Source organism: Notothenia coriiceps, unplaced genomic scaffold (genome assembly GCF_000735185.1).
Source record: "Notothenia coriiceps isolate Sejong01 unplaced genomic scaffold, NC01 NC01_scaffold00002739, whole genome shotgun sequence".
Classification (NCBI taxonomy): Eukaryota; Metazoa; Chordata; class Actinopteri; order Perciformes; family Nototheniidae; genus Notothenia; species Notothenia coriiceps.
In genome coordinates this window covers 8626-24245 of record NW_011335440.1, presented here as the reverse complement: position 1 = coordinate 24245, position 15620 = coordinate 8626, and the positions used below count along the sequence as shown (strand labels likewise).

Below are 15620 nucleotides of genomic sequence, written 5' to 3'. Positions count from 1 at the left end.
GATATTGTTGCCCGAAATATCACATATTTGACCTAAATTGTTTAAAACCACACACTTAATTGAAAAGCATAAAAGTAGCCCAACCTGGCAACGCCTCGGCTCAGAGAGTGGCCGACCAAATCGTTCGCTGGGTGATTACTTTCTGGCTATAAACAATCAATTGACTTTGCATTGTATTATACACATACAAATCACGTATGCAATGTGTTAGTTAAAACATAATGTGCGTTTCACCGATTATTTTGCCAACTTTGTCACATTTACATCTTGCCGCAGCCCGCATGACATTAGTTGACCAACACTAATGTGACATTTTACTTTATTCGTTACCTGGCAACAACCAGGCCAAATCTGACAAACGCTAAATTGAACTGAGGTTAGTTAACATTTGTTAAGATACTCGATTATTCCTCTACAATTACTCTAAACGACTTTGTAAATGTGTCAAAAGACACACTATGGCTGGGGCAAACGCAAAGCCTGCTCTAAATGAGTGCGATCCAAAACACTGCCTGCCACAAATATATAAGGTAGGCTAAGTCATCGTGCATAAAAATGTATTAAGTAAAGATTGCTGCAGGTAATATTACATATAACATGAGCTTAGACTACTCTATGTTTTTCACTATTATCATCACTTATGTTAACATTTTCAGAATATGAAAAGTAATTTGCATCTTTTTTTCGGCTTCTTTGACAATAGGCCTTATTGACCCAATGACCCTATACAGTTCCTGAAAAACACTCACGGCCTTCCAGGGACATGGCAGTCTTCAGGATGTTGACTGGTAGGTAGACCATCTTTCTTGTGACTTTCCTTGGGATGGACACTTGGGGGCTCACTTGCTCAACTTTTTTGGAGTGATATTCATGGTAGGCTAAACAATATGGAGGAGTAAAGAATCAAGGTCCAGGACAAATAAGATATTCAATATCTGAGCCAAAATGTCTCAGAGGTAACGTTTATATAAAACTGGACGATACATTTGTGTTTTGTTTATCAAATTGTGTTTCCTATTGCTTTGCGTTGTCCTTTGTCGGTTACCTTGTCCAGTCTTTCCATTTACTCACATTAACACCATTTTAAGATACTTAACAGGTTTTCTAAAGGTCACCGTTAGACTTATATTGACTTTCAAAAAGCACACCCCTAAGGAAACTAGTCACCAGTATCCTCCGTTCTTATTACCAATCACATTTACAGGCATTGTACATGTTTTTGAACATTTTGGAAGGATAATCCTATATTGTCTTTGTCAGCTTAGATTTCCATTTAGAGCATTTTCTTTGCAAACTTAAAGTGGTGGTCATTACAGGTTTTGCAAATAAAGAATAAAATTAATAAAAATCTTGTGATAAATCACCAAATAGACCAACTTCTTCCAATAACAATCATTCAAAGGTCCACGTTTTTTGTTGGAGATTATCTGTTTTGTTGTTCAACTTTATTTCAATTTTTAAGGCACAAATTTGTCGCTGATGCAGAACAGCTCCCAGCAACAACCACTCTGAGCGACAGGACTTCGGACTGTGCCTATATGGAGCCAAATGACATCATGGTACATTATGGTTCAGTATTGTTCATGCCACCAATTGTCAGATTGAGCACAGATTCATCACACACATTAAGACTCAAATGACAGTTTAATAGATTTAAGCGCTTGTATAATAACTGCTGATCTGTATGCCTCTCTAGATGTCCCTTTGCCTCTTCGAAAAGGCCTACTGCTGTTACAGGAACAATTTAACAAGCTCATGCTTCAGGTATGCCTACAGTATTACAGTTGTGATCACCACATGGGGATGGGATTACTTTATCAAGGATTTCTCAAGGGAGAAGAAAGAGAAGTGCCATTAGACATAGGCTCCATCACGAAGTAGAGTTAGTGTTCGCGATGAATTGATTTAAGTGCACCCTATAAAAACAAAATTAAGTTTCAGTTTAACAAAATTAAAGTTAAAAAACAGGAATTTTTAACCATCCCCCTATAATGAGTTCTGAGAAATATCAAATTGCCGTTCATGAGTCAGTTTTTAATGCTCAAATACTGGCACTGACTATGCTTTTCATTTGTGACTGAAAAGAAAAACAACCAACTAAAGTTGCTGATTAGCTTACCCCGAGTGACAACAGCAAGATGAGCTAATAAACTTTTTCATGGCTTTCATTATCACAGCAGATGATTGTAGAAGCACATAAACTTGATTTACCTCGAAGATGAAGATGGCAGCAGATCCTAATGAAAAAAGAACAAACAATAATTCAGTTATGAGAGCATTAGGTATTGTTAATAGGAAGCTTTACAAAAGCTTCTTGTTCAAACTACATTTTAAAGTTTCAAACTGATACATCAGAGTTAAGTGCGTGTCAAAGCTTTCACTTCTAATTAATCATAAGTACAACATTCATATATTTACAAGCAACGTTTTAAAAATGTTTCCATACCATGTTGTGCTTCACTTGAAGGGTTTCAATCGTTCTTTATTGTTCTTCAAATCCTTTACATTGCGGTAAACATTGTTCTTGTATTCATCCAGCCGATATGGTGAATAATGGGTCTTTGATAGAGATAGTCTCTTCCTTTTGTAATCATTTCTGGACTTGTGAACATATGCCTTTACAAATGGTGGTGACCTGTTTGGGCCCATTTGAGAAGGAAGCCTTTTTTTGTGGCCACCATTCCTCCAAAATACATCACTGAAAGTAGAATCAGAAACCTTGGATGCAGACAGTGGTTTAAGATGCAGGTCGGCCACAATGCGAGGCTCTTTATTCACATTGGCTGGAGTCTGCTGTTCTTTGTTTGGTTTTATGGAGGTCTGCAGAGCTTTTTTTGCAGAAAGACCTCGTCGTAGTGGGTTAGAATATAAGCCCTGGGGGTTTCTGACACCATGTATATCATTGCCAAAAAATCTTGAATAGGCCTTCTCTGAAGCTGAGGTCGGAGCCAAGTTAGTAAGAGAGTTCAAATGCACATCATCTCTGGCCCAGGATGAGATCCCACTCTGAGTTGAATCCAAGCCACTAGAAATGGGAATAATGATGGAATTGTCAGCCATTCGTTTTGGTCCCTGAGTGTCAGCGGCTTGATTTAGCTGGGAGAGGTTTGATTTCTCCCTGTCTTTTGCAGTCAGGTTGAAAGGAGGGCTAACATCGACTGTCTGGTCTCTGAGATAGCCACCATGTCCACTTGAGTCTTGAAGCAAGCTGAAAGGTTTCCTAGTAAACAGTCGGTGGAATCTGACTGGCTGCTTTTTGTTGAAAGCTCGAGGCTGAGCATCATGTGGGCTACTTGTTTGAACTCCTACATGACCGCTACTTCTCTTTGGCATGATGTTATCAGAGCTTGAAGAAACAGAGCCAGAAGATACAAGCAGGTGGGCGGTGGGAGAGTGGTTTACAGCCTTTGATTGCTTGTTTTCAGTGGGTTGATAAGCCTCCAATGGTTGGGCTGGGCTTTCCCTACGTTTTGGTAACGGATATTGGATGTAGTATTGACCTCTCAGTGGATTGACATGTAAACTTTTTGCATAGGAATTCAAAGATCTGGGCATTGGTGCAGACAGGTCATTGGCTGAGTTCCCTCTGCCTAGCTCCTCACTTTGGAAATCTTCACCAAGTTCAAAGCCACCAGTGTGAGATGCATATTTTGGTTGTTGGATAACCTTAGAGGTTAAAGGCATTATATTGGATCTCTGGCTTGAGTAGTAGCTTAAATCTTGAGATGGGCTGTATGGAAGGCTGACAGGGGGAGCAGTCACATAGCCACCAAAATACAAATCATCTCCATAGTATGAACCAGAAGGTATTTGTTCAGGGAGATTGAAGTTTTTAGACTGGAAGTTTTCATTTTGCTTATAAGAAGCACTTATATCAGGGTTTTCCCCAAAATTGTCAAAACTACCGTAATTACCTGAAACATGCTCTGGGTGGCTCGGGTAGAGAGCAGACCCTGGGCCAGAGTTTTGGTTGTCATAAACACTGGAATAAGTGAGACTTTCAGTGGAGTCGTCAGGATCTGGGACAGAGGGGTTTTCACCTGGCATTTGGTAGTTGGCGCCATTTTCATTTTGTTCAAACGCTGTATTCATAGCTTCACTCCAAACTTCATTTTCACTGGCGTCATCATGGGCGGTTACTTCTTTTGTATAATTAGACCTATAGCCCATGTCCGTCTCCCCCTTTATATTTTGAGCATTAGCAGCCATCTCATTTTTCAAAGTTTCCCGTGCAGTTTGAAAATGTGGACCAAAGGCACCTCCTGGAATAAAAAATGAACTCTTCAGTTTTTCTGTAAACCATTTGAAATCTTTGACTGTCTGAAAACTAGTCCCCTCCATAGGTTTCTCTTGTGTGTGCTTATCCACTAAAAGGCCAAAGGGGTGTTGATTACCAGCTCCTTTATGTTCATATTTCTGCACTGGGGGGGCAGGGACATGTTCTGAGTCTGGTTTGTTTTGTACCACGTCTTCACTGAGGCCAGTAACAGAGCTAAAATCCTCATTGTTTTCATGGTTCTCTGGTTCTCCTTGAAGGGAAATAAAGCTGTGGCGTCTCAGAGCTTGCATTTCATCCCTTGGACTGACAGATTCTTGGTTGGTGAATAAAGGTTCTCCAGAATCAAACATGTTTGAAGTTTGTGTGCGAGGCCCACTTTCATCGCTACCGAAGTCGTCACCATCGAGAGAGTAGCCATGTGCAGTATTGTAACCTATCAGGGAATAAACAGACATTGCAATAAATTCATTTTGTTGAACCATTTGAGGAATAATACAGAAATCTTACCTTTTTGAGTAGTGAAGCCAATGCAGACCCATAACAACAGAGAGCAAAGCCAAGACACCCTGAATAACAATAACATTTTTTAAAAAGAGTAACACAGGCCAATTTTTTCCAAATATACACTTGTGTTGTATTTACCCAAATGGAAGAGCCATGGTAGCAAATTCAACTCCAGCGGTCACTCTCAGCAGACACAACAGCAGACGGTTGATTAAAACTACCAGCCCAGAAAACAATCAACAATACTCCCTTTTTTTTCTCCTCAAGGTTTGAGAGCCATGAACCATAAGAAAAGTGCAGGTGAGGATATTAAAACCTTTCTGAGTCTGCTACTCTGATGCAATTAGGTGATTGAAGACAGCTGGTGCTGTGTTAAAATCAACCTAACTAGACCAGCACAGGTGGAGCATTTATTCAGAGAGCTGAGTGGTGATGGCTGAAATATCACTCAGCTATCCAGAAATAGCTCTAAAACATCAGTTGCCTTCCTCTAAATGTCCTTTGTGAATCCATAATTCTTTAGTATATATATTTATAAATGGTATGACTTATAGGACGACATCTCAAAAAAGACTCGGATATCACTCTATAAAGAAATTTGACCCATGCAAATTAAAGTCTTTTCTGGATCATTGCTAACACAGTTCATGAGGATATTATATTTCACAGTTTGCCTTTCACCTGTCTATTGTCAGTGCATACTTCTACAACATTGACCTTTTATCCAATCAATAACTCTGCCCTGTCTAAATGTCCCAACCAGCTTCAGTTGATATCATCATTAGAAAACACTAATACACCAGTATTATTTCATTGTTACTGACCCCTGTGCCGTTGGGTTAATACAGGTTTCTGTCAGTCTGCCTGCTTACCTTTCCACTGAATTAATGATGAGCTGTGTTTGATGTTTGGGACAGGAAGTGGAAGAGGTTCGCTGCCCAGAGTAAGAGAGATATTGCAGAGCTGGCTTTGAAGATGGACCTGGAAAAGAAGCGTCATGAAAGAAACTGCCAGCTGGTTGCACTTGCTAAATGGTTAAACTGGGTAAAATTGCACAAGAAGACACAGGCCGGTAAGTGCTTACTCAAATATTCTGTACTCCTGATGAGTTTTGGCTGTTTTTGGAAGCTAACTTGAATACAATGCCAGAACATACATACACTGTGGTTAAGGAATCTGTCCAAACTGAATGTCCTGACACATTTCTTCCCAACTACACTCACTCCTGTGACTAATTTTGTCCCTTTCACATTTCACTCTTGAGACTTGGCCACATTTTTCTGAGCTTTATTTATCTTAGGATTCAGTAGAATTCAACTTTGTGATCAATGATTATAATATTTTTGCCATGATTTAGCCCACATGTTATCCTCTGCCAAGTGTTCTGTGCGAAACTGATGAACATCTTTTCTAATTAGTTGCCTCGGAAAAACTTGAGAGTCTTGTCAACGCTGGTCGTCTTAAGCGCATCATAGCTGCATGGCGTAATGTTTTAAAGGACTCAAAGAGGACAAAAGAGTACTATAAGGTAAACGTTTATTTATAATTGTATTTATTTTTGAAATATACAAATTCTCATTCTTATCATTTCTTATTTTAATGGTTTGTTTGGATCTTGCAGAGGTTGCAAATGGGATTTATAGAAATTGGCAACAGAGTCAACCAGACCGAGGAAGGATCTGACATACTCTCCATGCTCCCTAGCAACCTCTCACTGAAGGTAGTTCCTCTTAAACTACATTAAGGTGCCACACAGAGAAATTATAGCTGTGGAATTAAATGTGAAGCAGCTCAGTGATGAGATCATACGGGTTACATAAGACTTTAAGTAAACTTCTCTGTCAACATTCCTCCAGTCTCTTAGAGGCCAGGTTGTATAATATCAACTAAGATCATTGGGATCAAGTATACCTATTACCAGAGAAAGAGTTTTGTTTCTTGAACAACTCTTATCTCTGTTATGGTCTTTGCTAATTCAATTTTTGTTTGTATTATATTATTACAGAAGTATTTTAATACCAGTGTTTTTTTAAAATATGTTAACAGCTGTAAACATATTTTGACTCTCCTTGCACTGACAGACATATTCCCTGTTGTTTTTGGATTCACATTTGCTGGCAAAGGCAGGGCAGATTTGGCTTTGTTTGCCCTGGTGTTTCTGTCCAAAACCTCCTGATGAATGGTGCTTCAACATGACTATGTTTGGAGAAAGAAAGAGGCTGCTTGTACACTTACATCACACTGGTTCTCTGAGTGGCAGAGGAAAATCTTGCCTTTCTCATTTAGGTGCACTGTCCTCTTGACATTGCACAAACATTTCCAACATGACAACTGGTCTCTAAGATATTGGTACAAATAACAGAGAATCTACACGTGTACACCTTTCCAAACGATCAAACGTCATGTGATTTATTTTCTGCAGATCTTTCGATATTTAGAGTTGCGAGACTGGCTAAATTGTGCTGAGGTGTGTTCCACATGGAAAGCTTTCATCCAGTCAGGCACATTGTGGAGTCAGGTATGTACTAGGAGGATGCATCTTTAATCAATTTCCTAGTAAAGTTTGAAGTTATACTTGAAACAGGAGTATAAATGTTCCTTAATGTTGTATCCCTATTAGATCAACTTCTCTGTGGAGAAGGACTGGATAACAGAGGGTAAGATGAAGCAGATTCTGCAGAACTACCGTCCATTTGTGATCCATCTCAACCTGCGTGGCTGCACAACTCTAAAGGGGCCAAGCCTGAAATGCATCAGTGAGTATTGCACATTCAATTGCTAGATTTTCGTTTTGTGTTTCATCTGCAATACCCATATTCCATCATACAGATCATGTCCTTTTGATAATAATTATGAGTAGAACAACCAATACGTTAATAACATGTTTATACTTTGATTAAAAGGACAGTAGGATCTCCATCTGATACAGACAGTTTAATAATAATGAAAGAAAGCGAAAGAAGGGAAACTAAATAGCATTTGCAAAAGGTAAATTGTTGGTCATATTTCACTGGATTCAGGACAGCCTGATGATTTGGTATTTCTGTGGTGTTCTCAAGTGGCTGGGCTCCAGCTCCTCCTCCAGCTCTCCCTGCACTTCCATTGCTGTGTTCCAGAGTTCAGGGTCTGTTTGGTCTGGATCTGTTCTCCTGTGCTGTCTGTCCTTTGGACACGCTCTGTTGTATGAACGCACATACTCTGCCACACTCTCCCCTGTATGTTCAAGAGGGGAGCGACACAGCATCCCGGAGTACCTGACCCCTGGGTGAAGGCGCAGCCAGTACATCATGTAGTGGATGCTGAAAAAAAATCCAGTCATTTAAAATTTGCATTTGTCTGAAGTAACTAAAGGAAGCATTTGCACTGAAGAACCCACCTGTAGTCACACACCCAGGGGTTTCCTCCCAGTTTTAGCTGTAACAGGAAGTAAAGGTCTTCAAGAACCCCGTACTGGACAGAATGCAGGCTGTTGTCGGACAGGTCCAGCTCACGAAGGTGCAGCAGCCCAGAGAGGGAACCTGGGAGAGAGAAAAGAGAGATTGATTACTTCTCTCTTCTCTTTGTATAGTTATATTTAGACAGACCTGTTGTTGCTGTTTATTGTTTACAGAGAAAAGCCAGTAGTGAAATCAAACTCTGGTAAGGAATGCATTGGTTGGTGTTCAGTTTGTGTCTGAATCACTTAGGCAGAGTGTCCACATTATGTGCATAACCCTCTCAGCTTTCCCCACTATAAATAAAGTCTGTAAATAACTAACTGTATACACAAAGATGGCATAGTTCCCAGTGTCTTAAAAGAAACAGGAGTCAGCAGCAGTTGTTTAACATGCTCTCAAACTTTGGCCTACCATATGATATCCATCAGCCAAATAAAAACAAATTGGGGTAGGTTTTCATTCTGGATGTTACAGGAAATGTGAAGCACATACTGTAATATGTACTGGTTATTATGAATAGGTCCCAGTATGATGTAATCATAGCTCACATACCTGTGTCAATGTGCTCCATATTGTTATGACTTATGTTGAGGCTTCTTAGGCTCCTGGCTCCTTGGAAATCCCTGGCTTTGAGATGACGGATTGAATTATGGGACATATCTATATGAACAACATCTTCTGGGATACCTGTAGGCACCTCAGTTAGACCTAAAAACAAAACAGATGGGGTTACTGAGGGAAGGATTGCTCCAATATATTTCATTATTTTACCTCTTGAAACAAAATATAACATTGCTTCATTCATATGGTCAGTATCTTTTTTTATTGATTACAATGAGGGATTTTTCACCTTTACCATTCAAATGTGCCAAACCTTAGATTGCACAAAGAAATCATCTTGAGTTTGCACTCTTAGTAGAGCAAGTGAATAATTGTGCGTAGAGACAGACTTATGCTCTGCCCTGATCATTAATCTAAATCCAGGCTTTCTGCCAATACGAGGCAGATAGTTGTAACACTTATTATTCTTAGGTTCATTTTAAATGCTTTCGCAGGTTATGCAATGGACTTATTCTGATGTCTTTGTTTAGGTAATTATTTCCAAGTTGCTCATAATGTGACATGTGAATCTAAAGTAAAATCAGTCACAGGTTAAGGACCCAAGCAACTTAATGTTGAATAGAAAACAGCTGCTAAACCAGATGTGTCTCCTCCTGCTCTTCTCTTTTGAGAAGTGGACGTTTTGTCATTCTACTCATGCAGCAATAATAACTCATGAACATACGAGCTCCATGACATGATGCCTTAGAGGTATTTTTCCCTGTTGCATCAGAAACATATGTGCTGAGGCTCAGGGTAAGGTTCAGTTTATGAGACATGTAAAGAAAAAAACAGTTTGTGAACTTGCCTCGCTTGCTGCAGTCCATCCGTACTTGGGGGAATAGGTAGGTGTGGCAAGATGTGGTGGCGTCCGGTTTAGTGCGAATTGGAATAGGTTGTACGGGGTTTGTGGGATATATTTGGTCGCCCTGTGGTTTGCCTGTTGGGTCTGTCTTCTCCTTACAGAGAAACTCTGGGTCAATCTGCCTCAACTTCATGCCTTTCAGCCTGGAGGGCTCTGCACACCTAGAAGAGATCATGATGAAATCTGTGTTATTATTAGAATCAGTAATGACTTGTTAATCTGTGAAAAAAAAAGATATATTGGTGGAAATCACCTGGCATGATTTCCTAGATTACGGTTGCTTGGGACCTGAAGGGTGCGGATGAGACTTTCCATCGGGCAGACACAGTTCCAGGGATTGTCATGTAGACGTAGATAGCGTAGGTTCAGCATGGAGATGAGGGCCTCTTCGCTCAGTGTCCCCAGGCGGTTGTGCTGCAGCAGCAGGGTTGTAAGGCGTGTCAGACCCTGGAAGGCCCCTTCAGCCACCAAAGAGATGTGATTCTGCTGCAGGTCCAGACTGGTTAGGCCCTCAAATCCCAAGAAAGCTCCGTCACGCAGGATTTTGATCCGGTTGCGTGCGAGAAGGAGGTGGTTTGGTTGTTTGGACCACTGTGAGGCGGGGATGGAGCTGAGGCCTTGGTCCTGGCAGTCTACAAAGAAGTCTCCAGATTCTGTCAACTCTGAGCACTGAGGTGCAGAAATCCTGGAGGGGCCCGATCTGCTGTGACGCCCAACACCTCTCACCCTGACAAAGTGAATTCATGGCTTGGTTCACATGCTCATTAGAGGAGGGGGATATTTGCATTGAATAAATTAGGCCCAACACATGAGTGGATCCATACCTGTTCCGTGTGAGTTTGTGCCTTGCTCCTTTGAGGCCTCTGCCCTTCCCCGGTCTTTTCATCTCGGCGTACTGGAGCAGGAGGAGGAAAAGGGAGGCAAACAGGAGAGCGGAGGTCACACGCATGCTCTCTGCAGGGATTGTCTTTTCGGAAAGAAGAGCTGCAGAAAAGTAGGATTTAGGGGTAAAAGTTTGATGAAAGCGAACTTGGAAACAGAAGCAAATGGTCAAAGTGGACAAGGTCGTTGTTTATGGGAAACAGCTGCTGCTTTCTGAGGAAGAAGTGATTGGCTGCACATTATGTAAGAGATGGGAGCCGTCCAGGAATGTACACACAGCTCGTAAGAAGGCAGAGTACCATAAGACTTTATGTTGTTCTCTACATACTGTCTTAAATTAACCATTTCTATCACAACTTCAATTTCATCATTATAGCAGACTACAACATAGTAGTTTGAACAGACATTTCTCTGCTTTGTTTTTTTTCATAGGTGAATGCAGAAACGTCCAAGACCTCAATTTGTCAGAGTGTTTTAATGTTACCGTAAGTAAAACAGGTACACGAGAATGTATAGATCATCATTTTCTAATAAAATATTGAACTTTATTCAAGATTACTACATTTTATAAAGTGATTAATATTGATTAAGACTCTTATTTGTTAAGTCAAGTAGAATATTGATTGAAAAATGTTGACTGTTTATTTAATTCTAATTATTGACATAAAATGGATTTAATGAAAGCCACATTTTTGGTAATGCTTTGTTGATTGTGACATTGCACTGTGCCATGGACTTACGTCCAAGTATCAAGATAAGTATCAGATACATTTATGAGAGAACTTGAGGTAACATTTAAATCTCTTTCACAGGATGTGATGGTTCAGAGAATTGTCGAGGGCTGTCCCTGTCTGCTCTACTTGAACCTTTCTTGCACATTAATAACAAACAAAACTCTAAGAGAACTGTCCAGGTAAACGTCCAGTAATTGTGAAAAAAATGTTAAGATTTGTGCATGAAACAGTGGTACAGCTCACTTGCATATCAAAAGTAAACTCTCCCATTATGATCCTCCTTTCTGGCCTCCTGCCCTTTGGTTCCCAGAATTATCTCCATTTTTGTTTGTCCAATGTGCTGCAGGCTTGTATTTCATGTCTAAGAGCAGCTTGGCCAACTTAATGATTAAGATAACAGATGAAGCAATCATAACAAAACGTTTAGACTATGTAATTACATTGACGATAGATTCAAAGGTTCAGCCTATTTTAGTCCTTAGCTCTTTCCCTTATGGGTAGTAACACAATGCAAAATGATTTGAAAATATTGTATTAAAAAAAGACAATATTTAAAGATATATTATTTTAATTAAAAATGTGATAACACTGAAAGTAAGTTTTAAACATTTTGTTTAAAAAAAACATTACAAAAAAAAACTACTATCTACAAAAGCATAAAGGGACCAGTCAATCAAAAATCAAAAATACAAATGTTCTTCCTCTTAGCTCATGTCCATAATGCATGCTACCTTTTTGATCAATATTTTAAATATAAACTGATCTAACCATTGATCTTAAACAGGAACTGTCTAAACCTTCAATACCTGAGCCTGGCCTACTGCTACAGATTCACAGATGAAGGGTTTCTGTACCTGGCCACAGAGAAGGGCTGCCACAATCTCATCCACCTCAACCTGTCCGGCTGCACTCAGGTCAGTCGGTATCCTCCTTGGTTTGGTATTTAGTCTCACCTTTCAGTTCAAAGTAGACAGGGTGTAGAGGAGGTTCAGTCCACCTCTTAATAAATCCAGTCAATCTCTGTCTCCACGTGTCTCTGCTTGTTTCTGGCTGTTCTCTGGTGACTGTTTGCACTCAGAGCAAATGAACACAGATCCGGAGGAGAGGGAGAGTGGAAGGCAGATGTGGCCAAGAGGAGGGTTGGATTTATCAACTCTGGCCCACCCACTCACCATGTGCACTCACATAACACACACACACACACACAGCAACATAAGACACACTTATCCTCTGGGAGTGTGCTTTAGTTTGGTTCCAGATGTTTTACTTTCTGGGGCCCCCAAAATGTGAGCAGCCATAAAAACTGTGTCCAGAAGAATGATTCAGATTCACATTTATACACATATTTTCCTCTCTATCCTCACAGATGACTGTAAATGGGTTCAGATACATTTCTGCCGGATGCCCTTCACTCAAAGAGATTGTTGTCAATGACATGCCCACTCTGTCAGATAGCTGTGTATTGGTACGTTTTTTTAACGACATCCCAGCTCTTGAATGTTCAACGAAGACAAAAAATAAGTAATAAATCACAAAAGAATTAGCCTTGTCAAATCAATACATATTTTTTGTGTACACACCATAACCCCTGACAGCAGAAGCAGAAGATTTCAGTTTAACTCTTTCCAAACAGGCTCTCACTTCGAGATGTCACTGTCTATCGGCCATTTCGCTGCTGGATGCTCCTCATCTCTCCGACATTGCGTTAGAAGCCATCGCTGCAGTCGCTAAGCTAAGGACTTTCAGGACAGAGGGTGAGATCTTATTGCGTTGTGTAACATTCATTTTCAAAAACGCATGAAAGGGAATTCTCTTCTTGTTATTCTGTCTGTTTTTCAACCCCTGTGCTCTTTAGGTAACAACCAACTAACAGACAACAGCTGGAAGGCTTTGTGCAGCAGCTCTCAAGGTCTCCGCAGACTCCACGCTGCAGAATGCTCCAGAATGACTGACGCCAGCCTGAAATCTGTGGCCAGCCTCAAGAACCTGCACCACCTGGACATCTCACTTTGTAACAAGTGGGTCTGGTTGTGTCTTCTGTAGTTTTAGATGATGAGCTTTCTTATGAAGTTGCATGATGTTACTGTATGGGTTTACTGCTTGTATTACAGGGTGAGTGATACTGGGATACAGTATCTGACAGAAGGCTCTTCATCCACCAAACTGAGAGAGCTGAATGTCAGTTACTGCTGTCACATCACTGACATATCTGTCATGATGATTGCACAAAGGTATACAGTATGACTTCACACACTCACAGATCTCATTGTGTTTTGTTAAAATATTGTCACGCAGTAGCATTTGTTGTGTCTTGTGTGCACAAGGTTGTGTGAACTTTACCATCTCAACTTGAGTTATTGTAAGAGTCTGACTGATATGAGTCTGGAGTGGCTGAGTGGAAGCTCTGTCTGCTCTCTTGATATCAGCGGTTGCAACATCCAGGATCAGGTATTGTTATTTACTCTCACAAATTCCTGGAGAAAAAAAAGATAACTGGCCCTGTTGGTTAGTCTGTTACTTTGTTTTTGTATTTTCAGGGCCTGGCAGCTCTTGAAGGAATTCGCTTGAAGAAGTTAAATGTTTCCCAGTGCGTCTATATCACCGATATTGGCATGGAGGTACACATTTAGCCAGGATTTCAACACGTGGCCAGATTTGGCATTTTTATAGAACAGTTAACAACTTATTATGGGCTTAAGTTTACGTCCTGTGTATAATATCAACAAATGAAAGGGAAATAAATGTGTGCCGCTGTTTCCCGGAAAAATATGTCCTGAAAACTTGAATCATTTTCACAGTTGTTGTTTCACTTACTGACCAGTAACATATGTGAACAGAGGAAGGCATGTATGTCTCTCGTAAACATTGGTCCTCTGCACTCTTCATATTTCATCTTACATTTTACTCTCGTCTGCTTTGATCCTCACGAGGGCAGAAGCTGTGCAAGAACGTGAGAGATCTAGAACATGTTGATGTGTCTCACTGTGTAGCTCTGTCAGACCCGGCCATCAGAGCCATTTCATTTTACTGCAGAAGTCTAGTCACGCTGCGGATGTCGGGGTGTGCGAAGGTAAACCCCCTCACAAACACACTTCTCTAAAGCCTTTTTTGTTAATTTCATATAATAAAATGTTTCTATTTTCTCCTGTCTTGCCTCAGATGACAGATTTGGCAGTGCAGTATCTGACAAGTGGATCTCAGTACCTGCGAGAACTTGATGTGAGTGGCTGCGTTTATCTCACGGATCGCAGTCTCCGACACATAGAGAGGATCTGCCCTCCACTCTGCTCCATCACTATGGCCTGCTGCAGCAGCATCTCAAAGTAAGACACAGTTTCGAAAAAACACTGCCGATAGTCCTGCACGAGAGTCTATAATGAACATAGCCTCTGTTCCTCTAGGGTGGCCGCCCTAAAGCTTCAGCCACGTGTAAAGCACTGGGAGCACAGCAATGATGACCCTCCATGGTTTGGATACAACAATCACAAGACCTATCAAGACAGATGACACCTAGGAACAGGTGGAACAGCACTCAGTGATGACACGAGCAGCAAGTACAGAGAGATAAACAGATCTAATTGAAGAATTAGAGCCCACAGCAATCACAGCCACCATCCTTTTTGGGACATTATTTAAAACCTATTAAGAGCATCTAAACTAAGTATTTTATGAAACCCATAAGATAATCCACTGTAAGGTTCTTTCTTGGCCAATTAACCTTCTACCGAGTTTCATGAAAATTGGACCAGCACCAAACCAAAAACATAACCTCGCTGGCAGAGGTAAAATTACAAATATACTGGTCAAAAATCTATTAAAACATTCCTGTCTGGATTGACAGATGCAGTTTCAATGCTGCATCGACACTTTGTATTTTGTCAGATGTTGACAGGAGAAAGTCCTGTGCTCTCAGAGTTTGATGCACTAGAACCCTTCTTGCTACAGTTTTGGATCCTTTAGTATTCCAGTTCCCTGTAATTATATTGTTTTTACCTGTGGTATATTTTTCGTTTATACAAAAATCCTAACTGTGTATCACTCCACATTCTAAAAGAAGTTGGTGGATGTTGTTCAAAGCTTAAAAGCAAAAATATTTTAGTTTTGGTTCAGATATATTTCTTAGATGGTCTCACTCAGTGAGAAACTGGCTTTGTTTTAAAATTATGAAATCAAGATTGAGAACAAATTAGTTTTAAAATTACATGTATACAATTTATGCTGAACATAAACTATCATTAGATGATTTAGTAACGGCCCGTCCACACTACAGCTTCAAAAAAAGCTTGCCGGCGGGCGTGTCTGAAGCTCGACCAACAGCC

At 40.4% G+C, this 15620-nt stretch overlaps 4 protein-coding genes across 9 annotated transcripts in view; 1 reads left to right on the top strand and 3 right to left on the bottom strand.

The window, feature by feature from the left end:
- Nucleotides 1-767, bottom strand: part of LOC104940834 (DENN domain-containing protein 5B-like) — a 24783-nt gene extending 24016 nt beyond the window's left edge. The window contains exon 1 of the mRNA XM_010765822.1: nt 750-767. The gene's annotated coding sequence lies outside the window, so the exon portion shown is untranslated. The remainder of the gene's footprint in view (nt 1-749) is intronic.
- Nucleotides 1-15620, top strand: part of fbxl13 (F-box and leucine-rich repeat protein 13) — a 15884-nt gene extending 264 nt beyond the window's left edge. Inside the window, exons 1-21 of one of the 4 annotated variants that reach the window (XM_010765828.1) lie at nt 138-530; nt 704-788; nt 1463-1559; nt 1697-1764; nt 5701-5855; nt 6202-6311; nt 6405-6503; nt 7206-7301; nt 7404-7539; nt 11000-11052; nt 11380-11480; nt 12086-12215; nt 12668-12766; nt 12935-13055; nt 13157-13319; nt 13413-13532; nt 13626-13749; nt 13839-13919; nt 14237-14371; nt 14461-14624; nt 14703-15620. In XM_010765828.1, the coding sequence (XP_010764130.1) occupies nt 1539-1559; nt 1697-1764; nt 5701-5855; nt 6202-6311; nt 6405-6503; nt 7206-7301; nt 7404-7539; nt 11000-11052; nt 11380-11480; nt 12086-12215; nt 12668-12766; nt 12935-13055; nt 13157-13319; nt 13413-13532; nt 13626-13749; nt 13839-13919; nt 14237-14371; nt 14461-14624; nt 14703-14808 (2082 nt within the window). In that variant the 5' untranslated portion in view covers nt 138-530; nt 704-788; nt 1463-1538 and the 3' untranslated portion in view covers nt 14809-15620. Of the gene's footprint in view, nt 1-137; nt 531-703; nt 789-1462; nt 1560-1696; nt 1765-5700; nt 5856-6201; nt 6312-6404; nt 6504-7205; nt 7302-7403; nt 7540-10999; nt 11053-11379; nt 11481-12085; nt 12216-12667; nt 12767-12934; nt 13056-13156; nt 13320-13412; nt 13533-13625; nt 13750-13838; nt 13920-14236; nt 14372-14460; nt 14625-14702 lie in introns of those variants that run through there. The other 3 variants (XM_010765829.1, XM_010765830.1, XM_010765831.1) reach the window with 3 other exon arrangements.
- Nucleotides 1410-5128, bottom strand: LOC104940835 (uncharacterized). Of its 2 annotated transcripts, none has more exons than XM_010765823.1 (5): nt 4922-5120; nt 4787-4845; nt 2447-4712; nt 2212-2237; nt 1410-1534 (listed from the first exon to the last, which is right to left on the bottom strand). In XM_010765823.1, the coding sequence occupies exons 1-3, from the start codon at nt 4936-4938 to the stop codon at nt 2458-2460; spliced, it is 2331 nt and encodes a 776-aa protein (XP_010764125.1). In that variant the 5' UTR covers nt 4939-5120; the 3' UTR covers nt 1410-1534; nt 2212-2237; nt 2447-2457. The 2 variants fall into 2 exon arrangements, with proteins under 2 accessions (XP_010764125.1, XP_010764126.1); XM_010765824.1 differs by lacking the exon at nt 1410-1534 and adding an exon at nt 1599-1916 and having other exon boundaries at nt 4922-5128.
- On the bottom strand, nt 7705-12373 carry LOC104940836 (leucine-rich repeat-containing protein 17). 2 transcript variants are annotated; one of them, XM_010765826.1, is made up of 7 exons: nt 12255-12373; nt 10510-10669; nt 9939-10412; nt 9629-9846; nt 8773-8928; nt 8160-8301; nt 7705-8082 (listed from the first exon to the last, which is right to left on the bottom strand). In XM_010765826.1, exons 2-7 carry the CDS (start codon nt 10632-10634, stop codon nt 7800-7802), a joined length of 1398 nt encoding a protein of 465 aa, XP_010764128.1. In that variant the 5' UTR covers nt 10635-10669; nt 12255-12373; the 3' UTR covers nt 7705-7799. The 2 variants fall into 2 exon arrangements, with proteins under 2 accessions (XP_010764128.1, XP_010764127.1); XM_010765825.1 differs by lacking the exon at nt 12255-12373 and adding an exon at nt 12156-12243.